Genomic DNA, 20745 nt, shown 5'->3' with positions numbered 1-20745 from the left:
CGCCCTGGAGATTTTGCCTACTTTTTATCCGTTTGCCGAATTGTCCATTCCAAAGCGCTCAGTACAGTCTCCGCACATAGCCAGCGTTCAGTAAATACGATTGAAATGAATGAATGGCAGGGTAGGGGATTTGATGCGAGAGCTTAGATCTGACCCCCGATGATGATTCCTCTGTTAAGGGTTGACTGGGTGCCAAGCAACTGTTCTAAGCGCTGGCTGAGGGGGGGCGTAGAGAAGCGGGGGCGGGGTGGGGAGATGATTTTTTTCGCCCAGGTTTTTACGGGTTCTCTGGACCCCTCCCCCCGGCCCACCCCCCACCCCCGGGCCCGGCTAGGGACCGGTCCCGGGAAGAGGTCCGGGGCTGCGCTGGGCCCTTTAAGGGCCTCGGGGGGCGCTCTGTCTCTTTAAGGCCCGCGTCGCCCCGGGGTTTCTGTTTTCTGAAGGAAGTGACGGGAGGGGATTGAATGAAAAGGAGCAAAACAGCATCGAGGAGCCGCCGGAGGAGACCCCCGGACCCCTCGCCGGGCGCCACCCGGGGCACCGACGGAGCCGCCCCCAAAACTCGCGCCCAACTCCCGGCCCGAGTTGGGAAACTTTCCCCCCCGCCCACCCCCGGCGGGGAGAGCCGCCCCGGGGATGCTCCCCCGGCCGTCCCGAGTCTCGCCGCTATCCCTCCTGCTGCCGCCGCCGCTGCCGCTGCTGCTGCTGCTGCTGCTGCTGTTGGGGCCTCGGCTGCGGCGCGGCCGCCGGGGGTCCGTCGGAGCTGAGGGTGCGGGTGCGGCTGGCCGATGGGCAGGTGACGGAGGAGAGCCTGCAGGCCGGACAGCCAAGCAGACTGCATCGGGCTGGAGCTCCGCAAGACCGACGGGACGCTCATCACCTTCACCGCTGACTTCAAGAAGGTGAGAGACCTCCCCGGCCCCCCGGCCCCCCGGCCTTCTCCCGCCCAGGACGGCCTACGGCTCAGAGACCCTCACCCCTCCACTCCCTGAGGACAAGGAATGTGTCTATTGTTGCATTGACCTCTCCCAAGCGCCTAGTACAGTGTTGCGCACTCAGTAAGCTGCCACTAAGTACGACTGACTGCCTGGACGCTCGGACCCCCGCCCTTCTCCCACCTAGGACGGTCTACGGCCCAGAGACACTCACCCCTCCACTCCCTGAGGACAAGGAATGTGCCTCTTTATTGTTGCATTGACCTCTCCCAAGCGCTTAGTACAGCGTTCTGCACTCAATAAGCTCCCACTAAATACGACTGACTGGACCCTCGGACCCCTGCCCTTCTCCCGCCTAGGACAGCCTACAGCCTAGAGACCCTCACCCCCCACTCGCTGAGAACAAGGAATGTGTTCTGTTGTCCTCTCCCAAGCGCTTAGTATAGTGTTCTGCACTCAGTAAGCGCCCACTAAATACGACTGACTGACTGGACCCTCGGACCCCCACCCTTCTCCCGCCTAGGACGGCCTACAGCCCAGGGACTCTCACCCCCCACTCGAAGGTCACCCCCCACTGAGAACAAGGAATGTGTCTGTTTATTGCTATATCGTCCTCTCCCAAGCGCCTAGTACAGTGTTCTGCATGCAGTTAGCGCTCAATAAATAGGATTGACTAATTGGCTGAGGCTAACTTTCCCTCCATGCCCTTTTCTCTCCCTGCCTCTATGTCTCTCTCAATGTGTGAGCCTATTATCTCTCTTCATGTCTCTCGACTCTGCCTTTCTCTCTCTGTGTCTCTCCATCTCTGGGTCTCTATGTTTTTGTCACTCTCCTTCTCTGGGTCTCTTTCTACCTGTATCTCCCCTTCTGGGTCTTTTGACGCTGTCTCAGTCTCCCCTTATCTCTGTGCATCTTCCTAACTCTTTGTCTCTTGCCAATTAATCAATCGGTTGTATTTATTGAGCACTTACTCTGTGCTGAGCACTGTACCAAGTGCTTGGGAGAGTACAATATAACATAGTTGATTGATAGACACATTCCCTGCCCACAACGGTTTTACCAGCCTGTCACCATGTGACTCTCCTTCCCTATCTCTTTTTTTTCCCCCCTCTGTGTATCTGTCTCAGTTTTTTGTCTCTTTATCACTATCCTCTGCTTTATCTCTCATTGTCTCTGGCATGCCTCTCTAGCCCACTGTCTCTGGATGTCTCACATTGAGTATGCGTGCCTGTCTCCTGGACCGAAGGCTGCCCCACTAGGAGAGAGGGATCAGCCAGAGACGACTGGACTGGATCCAGATGGTTCCTGTGGCTAGAGGAACGACCCTCTCTCTACACCCCCACCCCTGCCCCTCGCCTACCCCAGCTAGGGCCTTCCACACACCCAGCCCCCTCCCCTTCCTTCCCCAAGAAGCTCGGGCCTCCCCGCCCTACAGCTCGGTCCAGCTCGGGCCTTCCCACCCCCTCGGCTTGGACCGGGCCATCCCCGTGCCATGAAGCCACTGACCACCCGGAGAGAGTCCATTTGGTCAGCCTCTGAGCCTGGAGAGAGGCTGGCGAAAAGGGATGGAGCCAGCCTGCAGAGCTCTTCTGAGCCCCCCTCCCAGCCCGCTCCCCCCTTCTCCAGGACCACCGCTCAGTCCAGCGTCTGGAGATGGCCGGTGTCGGGAAAGAGAGCCGATCCGGCCCGGCCCAGATCGCAGGGACTGGGCAGGGATGAGTCACGAAGTTCAGAGGTTAGGGCCTGCGATCCTCCCTGAGGAGCAGGGATGCCAGAGAGGGGTCCTGAGTGCGGTGGTGGTTAATAATAATAATAGTAATTGTGGTATTTAAGTGCTTACTATGTGCCAAGCACTGGGTCGGATACAAGTAGATTGGGTCAGACACAGTCCCTGAGCCACGTAGGGTCCAGAGTCTCAATCCCCATTTCACAGGTGAGGAAACTGAGGCCCACAGAAGTGAAGTGACTTGCCCAAGGTCACACAGCAGACACGTGGAAGAGCCAGGATTAGAACTCATGACCTTCTGACTCCCAGGCCTGTGCTCTAACCATTATGCCATGCTGCTTCTCACTAGACCTGAAGTTACTTAACTTCTGGATGAGGGCGAGGGGTGGGTGATCGCCCGCTTCCCCTACCCTCCCGCCCCCTGTATACTCAGGTGGCCAGTGGACTTTTGCAGCTGGAGCAGAGCAGAGATTAGATTCTGTGCACTTCCCGGTCCAGCCCATTGGGGCTAGCGGGACCCCGGCCCAGCCCGCCCGCCAGCCCCCAGCCCCAGCTTGGGCCGAGGGGTCGGAGCCCGGGCCCTGTATGGGTCACCACTGGGTGGGCGAGAGAGGGGAGGGAAGGGCTTGGTTTAGGGTCCGAGATCGCCTTTCCTGCAGCTGGCCTCCAGTGTCTGCTGTCCCCCCCACCCCCAGGGTGCCGGAAAAGGCTGGGCGGCCTGCGGGCTTTTATGGCCGTTGGTGGCCAACCCTTTAATCTCTTTATGGTTGGGCTGGAGAGGGTGGAGGAGAGCAGGCCAGGGAAAGCCTGGCGAGGAAAGCAGCCCAAGGCCTGGGAGTGTCGCAGGGGAGGCAGGTGCTACCTCCCCGTTGGATGTTCCGTTTGGGTCGGATTGTACCAGGTGCCTCTGAGTGGAGCAGGCCAGGGGCAAGACTAGGGCCCTGGGGCAGGGACAGGGTGGGATGGGGCCAGATAGGGGCAAATGGAGACATCGGGAGACAGCATGGCCTAGTGGAAGGAGCACAGGACGGGGAGTCAGGAGCCCAGGGTCCCTGTCCCACTCCCAGTTCTGCCACCAGCATGCTTTGTGACATTGGACCCGTCACTTAGCTTTTCTGGGCCTTTGTTTCTCCATCTGCAAAACTACCTGCTCTCCCTCCTTCTTAGACTATTTGCCCCATGTGGGACAGGGAAGGCAGGGTTTCCGTCCAATCAGATTATTTTGTATCTACTCCAGTGCTTGGCATAGTGCTTGACACATAGTGAGTACTTAATACATACCATCATTATTTTTACTATTAATTGTAGGATATTGCTGGGTGGGGGCAGAATGGGGTAAGGGAAAGGACAGGGACAGGGACGCAGCATGGCCTAATGAAAAGAGCACGGGCCTCAGAGGCAGAGGACCTGTGTTCTCATCCCGGCTCCGCCACCTCTCTGCCGTGTGACCTTAGACAGGTCACTTAACTTCTCTGTGCCTCAGTGACCTCACCTGTAAAATGGGGATTATGACTGTGAGTCCCATGTGGAACATGGGCTGTGAACAACCTGATTATCTTTCATCTACCCAGGATATCCACATAGCCTATCTTGCATCTACCCAGGTATAATGCCTGGCTGTAGTAAGCACTTCACAAATACCATTTAAAAAAAAGCAGGGGTGGGGGCATGGGCAGAGCAGGGGCACTGCAGGGCACTGCAGGCAAGTTTCAACATCTGCCCAAGAGCCTTGATCACTGACTCCAGTTTCTGCAGCTCCTGCAGCCAGAATGTGCTATGGTTCAGCCCTGCTTCCTTGTAGGTTCAGAACCTGAGGGACTCTCAGGGCAGCCTGGTGGACAAAGTTGAAACGAAGAGCCAAATTGTTTCCACGGATTTTGAAAAGCCACCAACATTCTGATTCTAGAAGCGAACAGAGTTGTTAGTGTTCTGCCTGCAGTTTAGCCCCCAGCAGTTCAGAGGGAAGGGGTAGCCTTTCCTTTCCCTTTTAATCTCCAGCAAATCTCGGTCCCAGCTGAGAAATGAGCAAGGTCGAAGACCGGAGAGGTGAAGGGCTACGGCGAAGTGCCACAGACCCCCCCAGCATCGGGATGGGATCGCAAAGCTCTATGTTCCCGGCCAGTTATTTAGCTCCCTCCCGATCCCGCTGCCTGTCGTCTCAACGCCAAATGTTTTCTTCTTTCCCCTCTTCCTTTCTTCTCTCAAAGAATCAATCAAGAATTATCAATTAATCAATGATCTCCGCTGAGTACTAGTTGTGTGCAAAGCACTGTACTAACCACTTGGGAGAGTACAATACAATAGTTCGTAAATACCACCCTTGCCCCCCAAGAGCTTCCAGTCAGAGGGGCAGACAGACATTAAAATAAAGTACAGAGAGGGAAATGGCAAAGGGTAAGGATATGTGTGTGCTGTGGGGTTGAGGATGGGGTGCATATCAGGTGCCTAGGGCGTACCCAAAATCTGAGTGCATAGGTGTCTCAGAGGGGAGGGAAATGAGGATTAAGTCAGGGAAGGCCTCTTGGAGGAGACATGATTTGAGGAGGGCTTTGAAAGTCAGGAGAGCGGTGGGCCGTATTTATAGCAGGTATTGTACACCTATTGTGAACAGACCGCTGTACTAAGCATTTGGGAGATTACAACGGAGTAGGTAGGCATGACCTGGAGGAGATTACAATCTAAAGGGTTGTAGGAGAACTGATTCCCAGCGTTAGGAGTGGTTCCTGTCACAGAAACTTTCAGGCTTCCCTGGATTCAGGAGGGTGGAGTCAATCAGTAAATCAATTGATGGTATTTATTGAGTGCCTCTTATGTGCAGAGCACTGTAAAAAGCCCTTGGGAGAGTACACAAAGCCTACCTTGAAGAAGCCTATAATCTTCTGTGTGCACAGCACTGTACTGAGCACTTGGGAGAGTTAGAATAGGGTTAGACATGATCCCTGCCCTTGAGGGTCTTACACTGTACTGGGAGCCGAACATTATATGCTAAGTACTTGGGAGAGTACAACAGAGTAAAGTAGGCAGGATCCTGTCCTCAAGAAACTTAAAATCTAGTGGGGGAGACAGGCAATAACATTAATTACAGGTAGGGGAAGGAACCGAGTATGATATGCATGGCGTAGTGGATAGATCACGGGCCTGGGAGTCAGGAGGTCATCGGTTCTAATCGCGACTCCTCCACTTCTCTGTGGTGTGATCTTAGGCAAGTCATTTCACTTCTCTGTGCCTCAGTTACCTCATCTGTAAAATGGGGGTTGAGACCGTGAACCCCACATGGGACAGGGACTGCGTCCAACCAGATTTGCTTGTCTCCACCCCAGCGCTTAGTATAGTGCCTGGCACATAGTAAGTGCATAATAAATGCCATAATTATTATTATAATCAATATTATATGGCCATACGTGCCGTTGGATGGGGATGGGTTATTTAAGTGCTTTGAGGGTACGGATGGGAAGCCGTGTGGCTCAGTGGAAAGAGCCTGGGCTTCGGAGTCAGAGGTCATGGGTTCGACTCCTGGCTCTGCCACTTGTCAGCTGTGTGACTGTGGGCAAGTCACTTAACTTCTCTGTGCCTCGGTTCCCTCATCTGTAAAATGGGGATTAACTGTGAGCCTCACGTGGGACAACCCGATTACCCTGTATCTACCCCAGCGCTTAGAACAGTGCTCTGCACATAGTAAGCGCTTAACAAATACCAACATTATTATTACGGATCCAAATGCATAGGTGATACAGTAGGGAGGGAAAATCGGGTGGGGAGGTGAACAATCAGTCTGGGAAGGCGTCCTGGAGGAGATCTCATTTTAGTAGGACTTTGAAGATGGGGAGAGTGGTGGCCCGTTTTCTCCCTTGGTCTCTGGGAGAGAGAAAGGCCCAAGGAGCACAGGATCAGTGTGCAGAAAGGCTCTGAGAAACCACTGACCCAACGGCAGCAACCCGCCCCCGTCCTGAGGAAAAGCAGCAGGGAACGGCCCTCCCAGGCTGACCTCACACCCAACTGCAGCCTGTGGGTGTGGAGGGGATGAGAGGATGCTTGAGTTAGACCCTGGGGATTCTCCCCGCCCATGCGCCCAACCCATCCCCCTCGGGCCCATGCAGCTGGCTGGCCACTGGACTCCAGCACCACGTCCAGCACTTCCTCAAGGGACGGACTGGGGTGGGCCCCATTTTTCTGCCAGGGAAGACTTGACCCTTCCCAGATCCTGGACGGCATGGTCTGAAGAAAACAGCCCAACCCTGTGGGTCTGAGGACCTGATTTCTAGTCCTGGCTCCTCCACTTGCCTGCTGCTTGACCTCGGGCTTCAGTTCTCTGTCCCTCAGTTTCCCCATCTTTAAAATGGTGATTCACCCTTGCTCTCTCTCCTCCTTAGACGGCAAATGCCGTGTGGAACTGTGGATTCAGTACTTGCTCTCTCTCCCCCTTAGACTGCAAACCCTTTGTGGAACTGGGACTGTGGCCAATCTGATTGTCAACATCAGCCTAACAAAAACCAGGTGGCTGGTTTCCTGAAAATCCGGCAAGTGATTATGAGAAAATGGAATCTCTCTTTCCTATTTAGATGGTTTTTTCCTGGACCCTGGACCATCCGTAAGTGGGTGGTCACGGATGCTGTGTTCTCGGAGTCCAGCGAGATGGGGAATCAGAAGGGGGTGGAGCCATAGCCAAATGGGGGCGGGTCTAATGAAACCTCCATCTAGTGATTTTTACCTCCAGAATGTGAGGCTGGCCTCCTTTCAGGAATCTTTCTCTGCCTGGGGAGGAACTGGAGGAGAAGGTCACAACGCACGGGCCGTGGGAGTGAAGGGGAAGAGAAGCGGTATGGCTTAGTGGATAGAGCCCGGGCCTGGGAATTAAAAGGACCTGGGTTTTAATCCCAGCTCCACCACTTGTCTGTTGAGTGACCTTGAGCAAGTCAATTCACTTTTCTGCGCCTCAGTTACCTCATCTGTAAAATGGGGATCAAAAGTCTGAACCGCGGGCAGACCCCTGACCAACTTTCTAGTCGTGGTCCTTTCTAGGACCAGAAGGAAGCATCTTCTTGGGTTCTTGCCTGCCGAATGCCAGCCCAGGCGCAGCTCCAGCCACCAGGCATCATGGCGATAGGGGGTGGGGATAAGGAAGGGGGTCTCTCCCAGGGTTTGCAGGCAGGGCCGACCCCCTCCTCCCCCCACCGAGGGATCACACCATTGCTATATAATGATGGTATTTGTTAAGTGCTTATCATGCATCAAGTACTGTTCTAAGCCCTGTGATGGATACAAATTAATCCTAGCAACTTTGCTCCACTTCCCCCCTGCCCCCGGCTTTATTCCCATGGGGAGCAAGCAGCCCCGATGCCCCACCCCCCTCCCCACCGGATAGTCCCCTGCCCCCCGCCCACTGTCTATAAATCTGGGGGGATAAAGCCACCCGGGAAATACTTAGATTGGCGCTGCACTGGCTGCACTGTACTTGGGAACAGAGGAGATGCTCAAGGAGTCAGTGGACTGGTGGTGTAGACAACTTCTCAGGAGCCCAGGGTCGGGGAGAGGCGGTATGGACGGCTGCTGAGAGTGTAGTGGGTGGAGGGAAAGGGACATGGATGGGGCAAGGCAAAGCTGCATTCTAAGGACCAGGCAGAGCTGTCTCCTGGCCTGGAGATCCCGGTTTCCCTTGGGGTGGGTGGGTGGGGTAAGTCAGAGGGAGATTTTCCCCTCCTACCTCACCTCTCTTCTCTCCTCCTACAGCCCAGCCCTCACGCTCCACTCCTCTGGTGCTAACCTCCTCACTGTGCCTTGTTCTCGACCGACCCACCGTCGACCCCTGGCCCACGTCCTACCTCTGACCCGGAATGCCCTCCCTCCTCACATCCGCCAAACTAACTCTCTTCCCCTCTTCAAAACCCCACTGAGGTCTCACCTCCTCCAGGAGGCCTTCCCAGATCGAGCCCTCTCTTTCCCTCTGTTCCTCCTCCCCTCCCCATCGCCCCTACTCCCTCCCTCTGCTCTACCCCCTTCCCCTCCCCACAGCGCTTGTGTATATTTGTACATATTTATTATTTTATTTATTTTATTGATGCTGTGTATATAACTATGATTCTATTTATCTATTTTAATGGTATTGATGTCTGTCTACTGGCTTTGTTTTGTTTCGTTGTCTGTCTTCCCCTTCTAGACTGTGAGCCCGTTGTTGGGTAGGGATTGTCTCTGTTGCCGAATTGTACTTTCCAAGCGCTTAGTACAGTGCTTTGCACACAGTAAGTGCTCAATAAATATGAATGAATGAATGAATGAATGAATGAGGATCTGGGGGGAGGAGGTGTTGGAACAGTAATGATAATTCCCCTGTCCTGTCGGTGCAGGTGAGGTCCCCCTCCTCAACTCTCCAGAGTGCATGTGTCCCAGCTCCCCTTTTCTCCTCGGAGTTGGAGGGGGATGCAAGCTCTCAGGTTGAGGGGAGGGAGGCTGCAAAGATCTGCCCATTCCCCCTCAATCTCAGAGGGCTTCCAGGAGGAGGTGGGCTTGCAAGGGCCGGAGGCAATCTTGGGGGGGATGAGGAGGTGTGGCAGAGGGGAGATCCAAGGGCAGGACAGGATGAGGGGTCAGAGCAGCGGCTGCGGTCCTCCGCAGCAGAGATGGGAAGCCCGGGGCCACCCCCAGACCCCTGGGCAGGGCAGGCCAGGGGCGGCTCTCGGAGCCTGCAGACTAGCAAGGTTCCTAGCTTTTCCTTTTACCCGCTGAGAATCTCGGGCAGGACAGTGCTGCACTCTGGGACTCAGTTTCCTCATCTGCAAAATGGGACCAGGGTACTCGAAGCTGCGGGAAGAGAAATCCGTGGGTGGGGGCCCGGTTGCGGCTTCTTCTGCCCAGCCCGCTTCTCTCTCAGTGTCTTGGGGGCCAAACTAATGGCTTTGCCACTCCACGGTCCCAAAATTGGGGATTTCCCCCCCACACTCTCACCGGCACTGGGGCTCCCGATCCCGCCTGCTCAGGCCAGGGAGGCTCCAGCAGACCAAGAGGGGCCTGGAGCCGGTCCTTTTAGGGGCCTCTCCACCAGAGTGGGCTTTCTATTTACCTGCTGGATTCATTCATTCGATTATATTTATTGAGTATATGCTGTGTGTAGAACACTGTACTAAGCGCTTGGAAAAGCACAATACAAGAATAACGAGCTTACTGTCTTAGGGGTGGGAAAGCGGGGGACAGACATCTGTACAAATGCTGTGGGCTGGGTCGGACCCGGGAGGACTGGACCGGCCTGGGCTGGGCTGGACCTGGAGGGACTGGGGCTGTGCTGTGCTGGGCAGGAGTGGACTGGGCAGAACTGGAGTTAGGCTGGGGCTGAGCTGGGCAGAACTGGGGTTGGGCTGGGACTGGGAGCTGGTCCAGGGCTGGAGCCGGGGTTGGGCTGGAGTTGGGAGCTGGTCCAGGGCTGGAGCTGGGGGCCGGGCTGGGGCTGGGCTGGGCTCGGAGATCCCAGGGCGCCTTGGCCGCTGCCAGGGGCTGTGGGCAGGCTCTGAGAAGATGGCAGGGAGGCTGGGGGAGGGGCGGGGCCGAGGCCTTGGGCCTGACTTCGCCTGCCAGATGGCTCCAGCGTCCTGGGGCCCCTTGATCTTAATCCAGGAAAAGAAGTAGCAGAACCCGGATGATGATCTCGGCGGGAAGAGTCTTTAGCAGGAGCTCAAATCCCAATGTTTTTGATCCCGCTAATGGGCCTGTTTGTCATTTCCTTCCTAAAAGGGTTGGGATGAGATGGTGGCATCTGGCTCTCAGGAGATTGGTCAGGGGGAGGAGGGGGTGGCGAGGGAAGGGGGGATAAAAGAAAGGTAGGGGGCAGAAAAGGAAGCTGCGTGGCCTAGGGGATAGAGCACGGGACCGGGAGTCAGAAGGCCCTGGCTCCACCACTTGTCGGCTGTGTGACCTTGGGCAAGTCACTTCACTTCTCTGTGCCTCAGTCTCCTCATCTGTAAAATGGAGATTGACTGGAAGCCCCACGTGGGACATGGACTGAGCCCAAACAGATTACCATGCATCTACCCCGGCGCTTAGAGCAGTGCCTGGCACATAATAAGCATCTAACAAATACCATAAAATAAAAAAAGAAGGATCCAGGATCTGGAAAGGGTCAGTTGGGGCAGAGGTCAGCTCTGTCACCTCCTAACTGTGGGAGGGAGGCTGAGCTCTGTACCAGAGTTGGGGGGACTAGTACAGCCCTGCCCTCAGGGGGCTCCCGCTCTGTTAAGAGATAAAAGACACAGAGTCAACATCAGCAGTTATGCCGAGTGGGCAGGGCATCACACGACTGCCCTGAAGGGGAGGAGATGGTTGTGGGTGGGACTGGAGGCTGGTTGGGGATCTAGGAGGAGGGAAAGGAAAAGGCTTCCTGGAGGAGATAGCTGGAACTTGCTCTGCAGTGGAAAGGAGGTGCTAGGGGGAGGTGATGACTTGGCTGGTGTTGGCCAAGGGTGAAGAGCATGGGGCTCTGAGTTAGGAATTGATCGATCAATCAATCGATGTATGGTATTTAATAGTCCTTTCTGTGGGCACAGCTCTGAGCTAAGTGCTCAGGAGAGTAATAATATTAATTGAGGTACTTGTTAAGTGCTAAGTATATGCCCGGCACTGTACTAAGCACTGGGGTTGATACAAGGAAATCGGGTTGGACAGGGTCCCTGTCCCCTATAGGGCTCACAGTCTTAATCCCCATTTTACAGATGAGGTAACTGAGGCACAGAGAAGTTAAGTGACTTGCCCTAAATCCCTTGGCAGACCGAGAATAGAATCCAGGACCTTCTGACTCCGTGCTCTATCTCCTAGGCCACACCGCATGAGTAAAAACCCATGAGTTAGTAGACATGATCCCTGCCTACAAGGAGCTTAACAGTCTACAAGGGGAGGCAGACATTCATTACAGATAGGGGAAGTAGTAAAGTATAAGGATATTTACATAAATCCTATGGGACCGGGGTGAGTATCACACTGTTTAAGGGGTTCATTCATTCATTCAATTCAATCATATTTACTGAGCGCTTACTCTGTTCTAAGCGTTTGGAAAGTACAATTCAGCAATAAAGAGAAACAATCCCTGCCCATACTGGGCTTTCAGTCTAGAAGGGGGAAGGCAGATATCAAAACAAGTGAACAGGCATAAATATAAATAGAATTATAGACATATACACATCAAAACAAATAAATAGACATCATTGTAAATAAATAGAATTATAGATATATACATAAGTGCAATGGGGTGGGTGGGCTCGGCGGAACAAAGGGAACGAGTGGAAGGGACACTGAAGGGAGGGGGAGCTGAGGAAAAGGGGGACTTAGTCTGGGAAGGCCTCTTGGAGGAGGTGAGCCTTCAGTAGGGCTTTGAAGGGAGCGAAGAGGAATTTTTTAGTTGATGTGAGGAGGGAGGGCGTTCCAGGTCAGAGGTAGGAGGGGTGAGGGGTCAACGGTGGGACAGGCATTCACAAACCAAGTTCATAGTCATTGCAGAGGGTAGGGTGGGTAGGGAAAATGAGGGCTTAGTCTGGGAAGGCTTCTTTGAGGAGATGTGATTTTGGGAAAATTTTGAAGATAGGAAGGGATATGAAAGGGGAGGGAATTCCTGGCTTGAGGGAGGACACGAGCAAAGGGTTGGTGATGCGATGGACAAGATTGCGGTACAGAGAGTATATTGGTGTTAGAGGAGCAGAGTGAGAATTTGGTCATTTGTAGATCAGCAAGTTTAGGTAGTTGGGGAGAGTTGACCTACTGCCTTAAAGTCAATAGTAAATCAATCATATTTATTGAGTGCCTACTGTGTGCAGAGTACTGTACTTAATGCTTAGGAGAGTACAATATAACAATGTAACAGAATCAGTAGGCATACCCCTCGCCCACAACGAATTTACAGTTTAGAAGAGAGTCTAATACGCGTCGGTAGGTAAAGATCCCACAAGGAGTTTACAGTCTAGGGGGGAGCTGACAGATATTAAAATAAATTATGGAGAAGGGAAATGGGAAGAATATATGGATATGTACCTAAGTGCTGTGGGGCTGAGTGTGGGGTGAATATCAAGTGCTTAAAGGGAACGGATGCATAGATGACTCAGAGGGGAGACAAACGAGGGCTTAGTCAGAGAAGGCCTCTTGGAGGAGATATGATTTTGAGAAGCAACGTGACCTACTGGAAAAAGCATTCATTCAATCAGTCGTATTTATTGAGTGCTTACTGTGTGCAGAGCACTGTACTAAGCACTTCAAAAGTACAGTTCAGCAACAAATAGAGACAATCCCTACCCAGAATGAGCTCACAGACTAGAAGGGGGGAGACAGACATCTAAACAAGTAAACTGGCATCAATAGCATCAATATAAATAAATAGAATTATAGATATATCCACATCATTAATATAAATAAATAGAATTATAAATATGAACATATATTCACAAGTGCTGTGGGGCAGGAAGGGGGTAGAGCAAAGGGAGCAAGTCGGGGTGATGGGGAGGGGAGGGAGAGCAGAGGAAAAGGGGGTGCTTAGTCTGGGAAGACCTCTTGGAGGAGGAGGTAAGCCTTCAGTAGGGCTTTGAAGAAGACCTGGGTTCTAATCCTTGGGCAAGCCACTGAACTTCTCTGTGCTGACTTTCTTCATCAGTAAAATGGAGATTCAATACTGGTCCTTCCTCCCCCTTAGACTGTGAAACTCAAGTGAGATAGGGACTGTATCTGATCTGATCATATTGTATCTACCCCATGCTTGGCACAAAGTAATACAGTAATAAATACTCACTTTGCTTGTCTGTGCCTCAGTTACCTCATCTGTAAAATGGGGATTAAGACTGTGAGCCTCATATGGGGCAACCTGATTACCCTGTATCTACCCCAGCGCTTAGAACAGTGCTCTGCACATAGTAAGCGCTTAAAAAATACCAGCATTATTATTATTAATAAATACTGTGATAGCTATTATATGATGGTATTTGTTAAGCACTTAGCATGTGTCAAGCGCTGTTCTAAGAACTGGGGCAAGGTAATCAGGTTGGACACAGTCCCTGTCCCTCATGGGGCTCCCAGTCTTAATCCCCATTTTATAGATGAGGTAACTGAGGCACAGAGAAGTTAAGTGACTTGCCCGAGGCCACCCAGCAGACAAGTGGTGGAGCCGGGATTAGAACCCGTGTCCTTATGACTCCCAAGCCTGTGCTCTACCCACTAAGGCTTAGGGGCAGGCTGAGTAGAGGTAGCTCCAGTTTATGGATGAAGAAAAATTGGAGGAGACAGGAGAGTCTTAAAATTCTACTTCTGTATGTCCTCCAAGAATTTTTAGTACAGCGCTCTGCGCCTATTAAGCACTTGGTACATGTTATTGGAGAGGATGAAATGAAGGAGGAGAAGGAGAGGAAAGGAGGGTGAAATTAGGAGGATGACATTCAGGACAGAATAAGAACCAGGCTGCCAGGAAGGGGAGGAAGTTAACTGAGCTGGAGTGGAATTTGAAGTCCTCAATTTGAACCCAGGACTCCAGAGAATCCTAGTGTCCAGCAGCTGAGGTCATATTTCCTGCCTCACAGCCCCTCCTCTTGACTTATTCAGGACCAGCCTCCTTTTAAGGGGAGAAAGAAAAGGAAAGGTTATGTGACCCCAGCAGAAAGGTGCTTTTTTCCTGCCCAGATTCCTCCTCCCCTAGCCACACACCCCAGACCCTATTTTTTTAGAAAAAAATCTGGGGTTTTTGGAGAAGAGGGAAAAGGCTATCTAATGGGTTATTTTTGAATCCTCAAAACACTCCTTGGCATCTTCTGCAGTCCAGGTGGGTGGGTGATGTCATAAGTGGAGCCTGCCAATCTGAGGCCAGAGGACTCTGGCCTATGGTGTGCTTGCATGCCATTGGAAAGGATGCAATAACTCTCATCCACTGGGGCTATTTTTAAAGGGACAGAGCCGAAAATAACCCCGGGTGTTTTGATCCTGGGTGGATCTCTCTCCCGATCCCTTTATTGCACCCTTTCTTTACCCCTCCCTCAGGCCCAAAGCACATATGTACACATCGGCCCGGGAGTCAGACTACCTGGGTTGTCATTCTGGCTCCACCACTTGTCGCCTGAGTGACCTTGGGAAAATCACTTAAGTTTTCTGTGCCTCAGTTACCACATCTGTAACATGAGGATTAAGAATATGAGCCGATGTGGAACATGGAAGGTGTCCTAACAGATTAGCATGTATCTACCTCAGCGCTTAGTACAGCAGGGGTAGATTTTTAAGATTTACGATTTAAAAAAAGTTTTTAAGATTTAAAAAAGTCTTTTTTAAAAAAAAATAATGTCTGTTACCCCCTCTAGACTGTAAGCCCGTTGAAAGGCAGGGAACGTATTTATCGATTCTGTTAGAGTGTACTCTCTCAAGCACTTAGTACAGTCATTGCTCACAGTAAATGCTCAATAAATATAACTGATTGATTGATAGGAAGGTGAATTTCTACCCCAAAGCTACCCTGGCAGAAAGGTCCCTCAGTCCCTTAGTGGAATATATTAAATTCTGGCTACCCATCTTCTGGTTGCTTCCTTAGCAAGAAGATCAGGTTGCTCTCACTGGCTTAGTGGGGAAATTCCAGGAACCAGTTATACGAGAAAGGATTTCCGTCTGCAACCGGGCTGGGGTTACCTTGACCATGGCTCATGTCCCTCTGCTGTCCCCTGGAGTCACAGGAGGCTTCTCATCCAGGCAGAAGCCCGGGCCACTGAGCCCCATCTCTTGGGATGGTGGACAGGGGTGGGGGACCTTTCCTGTCCACAAATCTCAGAGGGAAGCTGTTGTGGGATGGGATGGTTGGAGTTGTGGCCAGAGGCAGGGGGATGGATTGGGTAACCTATCCAGCCCTGTGATGCCGTGATCCTTGTTCCAGCTTCTCTTGTCCTCTGCAGCCGGAGAAGCAGTATGGAGTAGTGGATAGAGCATGGGCCTGGGAGTCAGCAGGTCATGGGTTCTCATCTCGACTCTGCCACTTGTCTGCTGTGTGATCTTAGGCAAGTCACTTCACTTCTCTGGGCCTCAGTTACCTCATCTATAAAATGGGGAGTAAGACTGTGAGCCTCATGTGGGACAGAGACTGTGTCCAACCTGATTACCTTGTATCTACCCCAGTGCTTACCTCCTCCTCCCCCCTTCCTTCTTCCCCTGCTTCTCCATCTCTAAGCTGCTTGATGTTCCAGCCTGTGATTCTTTAGCAGGAAAGAACCCTCCATTGGCTCCAAATGCCATTAATAACCCCATCTCAATGGAGATGGGAAACGAAGAGGGGCTCAGGACTGGCTCACTCCAACTATGTTCATGGAATCCCTGGTTGGCTGACTGACTGACCCCGGTGGGGGAGAGGGAGGAGAGAGGAAGACGGCTGGAGGCCTCATGGTTGGCATCTCCCGAGCTCTCTACAAAATGCATCCTGCCCTCTGACAATGGGACCCTGCCTCACACTTGTCCCAGAGTTGCCCTTCCTCAGGTGCTCCTCCCTGTGAAAAAAGTGCTCTCTCTTCCTGATGGAGAAGAAAAGCGCTTGAAAGCACCAAGTCCTGGAAAAGGGGCTGGGGAAATGAGACTAGGATCGGAGAGAGGCACGGATGGAGAGTTCAGTTGCGGGAAGATGTGCAGTGTTGGAGAATATGAAAAAAAAAATCACCTTAGCATTCTCAACACTGCTGTCCTAGCTCCCTCTGCTACAGTGTCAACTCCTTGGGGCAGGGATAGTTTCTAGTGTTTCTCTTGTACTTTCTCAAGTGCTTAGTACAGTGCATTACACTCTACTGGCAATCAGTAAATAGCATTACTACAACTACTGTATATTTATGGCAATTTAGGCTGGTATGGCTGAGGTCCCGGCTCTCAAATCCTCATGCTGAACTAGGAGACAGTCTTCTCTTCTCCCACTGCTCCCCAGATCACGCCCTGTTCACAGTACCCTACTATTGACTCTCCCTGAAGCTCGTGGAGGGCAGGAAATGTACCTGTTGTTAATTTGTACTCTCCCAAGAACTTAGTACAGTGCTCTGAACACGGTAAGTGCTCAGTAAATATGATTGAATGAACTGAATGAATGTGTTGAGTGTAGCGCTCTGCCCAGAGTAGATACTCAGAAATCAGAAATCAGTTGTATTTATTGAGCTCTTGCTGTGTGCAGAGCACTGTAATTATAATAAAAATAATGGTATTTGTTAAGCGCTTACTATGTGCCAAGCACTGTTCTAAGCACTGGGGTAGATAGGTACAAGTTAATCAGGTTGGACATAGCCCAAATCCCACATGGTGCTCAGACACTAAGTAGGATTTAAACCCCATTTTACAGATACAACCCCATTTTACACATAAGATAACTGAGGAACAGAGAAATTTAGTGACTTGTCCGAGGTCACACAGCAGACACATGGCAGAGCTGGGATTAGGAGAGTACAATATAACAGATTTGGTAGCTATGTGTCCTGCCCACAGTGAGCTTACATTCTAGAAGAGGAGCTTAAACACCATTGATTTATTGATTGAGTTAGAGTGTGTTTGGCAATTTATATCTGCGTGTTTCTCCCATTAGATGATAAACTACTTGAGGGCAGGGCTCAGGCTTTATTTCTCTTGTAATAATAATTATGGTATTTGTTAAGCACTTACTATATGCCAAGCACCGTTCTAAGCACTGAGGTAGGTACAAGTCAATCAGGTTGGACACACTCTCTGTCCCACATGGGGCTCACAGTCTCAATCCCTATTTTGCAGATGAGGTAACTGAGTCCCAGAGAAGTGAAGTGACTTGCCCAAGGTCCCACAGCAGACAAGGGGCAGAACCAGGATTGGAACCCAGGCCCTTTGATTTCCAGCCCAAGCTCTTGCCACTATGCTGTGTTGCTTCCTTAACCCCTAGTTCAATCCACTGCTTACAGTAGGTGCCCATTCAACACTGCAGTGGCAAATGCCGCTGCTGCTAGTCGTAGAAGGAACAGAAAAGAGTGAAATCCTGCCTGGAATCACCTATCCTTGCTGGGCAGGAACTCTTTTGTGGACTGAGAAATCTTTCCTTGGAGCAGAGACAACCTAACCTAGATGTTGCAGGGGAGAGGGGTCCTGGGAAAGGAAATAGGTGAGAGTTAGCACTGACACCGCCTCCTGTCCCCATCAGGATGTGAAGATCTTCCGGGCCCTGATCCTGGGGGAGCTGGAGAAGGGGCAGAGCCAGTACCAGGCCCTCTGCTTCGTCACGCGCCTGCACCGCAGCGAGATCATCCCCAGCGACTCCATGGCCAAGCTGCGGCAGGTGAAGGCCACGGGGCCAGTTCATACGTACACTGTCCCAGCCCTGCTCCCCTCTCCCTCCCCGCCCAGCCCCAACCCAATCCACCCCCCCCCCCACAGCCCTTCATTCCACCTCCATCCCCCCCAGCCCCTGTACTCCCCTCCCCCAGCTTCAGTACCTCCATCTGCCCTGGGACAATCCCTCCAAAGCCCCCCACTCCATCTCCATGTCCAGCCCCAGCTCCACCCGTAGCGGTTTCAGCAGCACAGGCCCCACGACCTCCTCCGAAACTGATTTTCCAGAAACCTTTGAGCTCAGAGGGTGCTGACGACGGATGGCACTGGGAGGCTAGGACTGACGCTGCGAGGCCAAGGCCTGAGCCCGGGGACGGGCAGGCTAGCCAGGTCCCGGGGTAGAGGATGGCCTGCCTGAGCCAGACGGGTGGGGCGTGATCGGGCGGCACCTTTCCCTTCTGCAGAAGAACCCGCGGGCTGTACGGAAGGCCGAGGAGGTGCGGAGCCTGGAGCAGCTCCACATGGACATGGCCGTGAACTTCAGCAGAGGGGCCCTGCTGAGCCCCCACATCCACAACGTGTGCGCTGAGGCAAAGGAGGCAATCTACACCCGTGAGGAGGATGTTAAGTTCTGGCTGGAGAGAGGTGAGAGGCCCCTCCCCACAACGCACAACCCATCACCAGGCACAACCCCTGGATATAAGTCATGCCCTGAGATCAGGCCTCACACCCCGCAGCCCACAAGCCCTGGATCCAGGCCACCCCCACCCCACAAGGCCACAGTCCCAGGTACAAGCCCCGCCCCCATCACTGGGCCACAAGCACCGATACCACCAGACCACAATCCCAGCTACGGGCCCCACCACGGGGCCACAGCCCCTAGATCCAGGCCTGTCCCTAAATCAGGCTACGCCCTCAAGATGGGGCCACAAGCCAGATAGGGGCCCTGCCCTATCAATCGGGCCAACAGCTGTGGAACAGTCCGCACCCCAGATCAGGTCACGCCCACACCACCAGGCCACAGCCCGTGGATCAGGCCATGCCCCTAGATAAGGCTACGCCACCCACGGCCGTCCCGCAACCCTCCGTGCCGGACTACAACTACATCACCAGGCCATGCCCACCACCACCAGGCCCTCACCTTCTTTCCGGCACCGCCCCCCCCCAACACACATAGGCACTTCTGCCCCACCCACCTCGCTGACCACCCTGCCCTTCTTCTTTTCCCGCCACGCCTTCCTCTCTGCCGGCCCTGCCCTCTTCTCTGGTGGACGTGCCCTCCTCTCCAATGGCCCCACCCTCCTCCCTGATGGCTCTGCCCTCCTCCTTACCTGAATTGCCACTCTTCCCTGACGGTCCCGCCCCCCTCCCTGGCATTCCCGACCCATCTGTCTGTGGCACCCCCTCCCCCCAATCTTCCCGTCTGACGTCCCCCTGTGTGGGTCCCTGCCCTCAGGGGTGGACGGCTCCATCTTCGAAGCCCTGGTGCGGCCTGCGGAGGCCCCGGGCCTGCGGCGCTGCGGCCTGGTGTCGGACCGCTGGAAGCCGTGCCTCTGTCGCTACGGGCTGAGCCTCGAGTGGTACCCCTGCCTCCTCAAGTACTGCCACAGCCGAGAGCCCGGCGGACGCGCCACCGCCTACAAGTGCGGCATCCGCAGCTGCCAGAAGAGCTACGGCTTCGACTACTACGTGCCGCAGAAGCAGCTCTGTCTGTGGGACGAGGACACCTAGCCGGACCCGGGGGGGAGGGTTTGGAGGGCGGAGAGAGGGGCCGGAGGCAGGTCTCCCCCTGCCTTGTTTGGGGGGGACCCCTCTAAACCGAAGGCCTCTCCCCCGCTCCACAGCTCTCCCCCTTTGACTGTGAAGAGGGGCGCGGCCGAGGCAGGGGTTAACCCAAGAAGGGGACCCCTCCCTCTCCCCAACCCCTCCCCCCAGGCCCCCCGAGGCTGACATCAGTGTTTTGCGGAGTAGGAGAGGAGGAGGAAGAGGGGGTTCCGACCCCTAACCAGACACCTCCCACCGCTACCTACTCAATGTTTTCGCCCTCACATCCCAATGTGATGTTCACTCTTTGAAGACCGGCCTCCCCTCCCAAACTTGACCTTCCTTCCTTGGAGGTGCCCCCTCCTCCCTTTAGCCCTCCCGGCGGGTGGAATCTGGGCTAAACTGGGCCACAGAGGAGGGTGTCGGGTGAAAGGGGGGTCGGAGGATGGAGAGTCACCTTGCCACGGCATCACCCCAATACCTCCTCATCAGCCCTCCCATCCGCCGTTCCTCTGGGACATCTCGAGGCGGGGACGAAGGACTTCCTCTCCCTCCGCCCCTCTCCACGACTTCTTCACCACGTGCCTTTTTATCGGGGACATAAAGCCACCCCGACTCATTTTTGCCATTCGTAGACAAGGATTATTTTTTTATCGATTGGGGGTGGGCGGGGGGGGGCGGGTGAAGTATGAAGTACGAGGGAAAACTTGAATTCCAGATTTTTAAAGCAAAGTATTTATCGTTTGTACCAGAAATAAAATAACTTTGTACTTAATGGGAGTTCTTCCCCCTCTGTCCTGCGCGCTCCAGGCGGGCGGGCCCGGGAGCGCGAGCCGACGCCGCCCCCTAGTGGCTGCAGGAAGAACAATACGGGGGCGGAATGATGGGGGAGACGCCCCTGACCCCACCCGGGGAGACGCTTCCGTGGGGGTCTCGGGGGGCCTGGGGAAGTCCTTTCCCCCCGCCCCTCTTCAAAGACTCAGTTTACCGCTCCGGAGAAAGGGTAGCGCGGCCTAAGAATAGAGCGCGGGCCTGGGATTCAGAAGCACCGGGATTCTAATTCTGGGTCCACCT

General features: G+C 53.6%; 1 protein-coding gene across 1 annotated transcript; it reads left to right on the top strand.

Annotated features, from left to right (window-relative positions):
* The first annotated feature begins 547 nt into the window (after window positions 1–547).
* On the top strand, window positions 548–20446 carry OAF (out at first homolog). The gene is given in 6 exon segments (XM_029075790.2): window positions 548–728; window positions 730–820; window positions 822–902; window positions 17780–17914; window positions 18372–18552; window positions 19364–20446. Coding segments are annotated over 6 exon segments (855 nt in total). The 5' UTR covers window positions 548–636; the 3' UTR covers window positions 19639–20446.
* The last annotated feature ends 299 nt before the right edge of the window (window positions 20447–20745 follow it).

This window comes from Ornithorhynchus anatinus, chromosome 11 (genome assembly GCF_004115215.2).
Source record: "Ornithorhynchus anatinus isolate Pmale09 chromosome 11, mOrnAna1.pri.v4, whole genome shotgun sequence".
NCBI lineage: Eukaryota > Metazoa > Chordata > Mammalia > Monotremata > Ornithorhynchidae > Ornithorhynchus > Ornithorhynchus anatinus.
The sequence above is the reverse complement of the archived record's forward strand: the minus strand, read 5'-3'. Positions and strand labels throughout refer to the sequence as shown.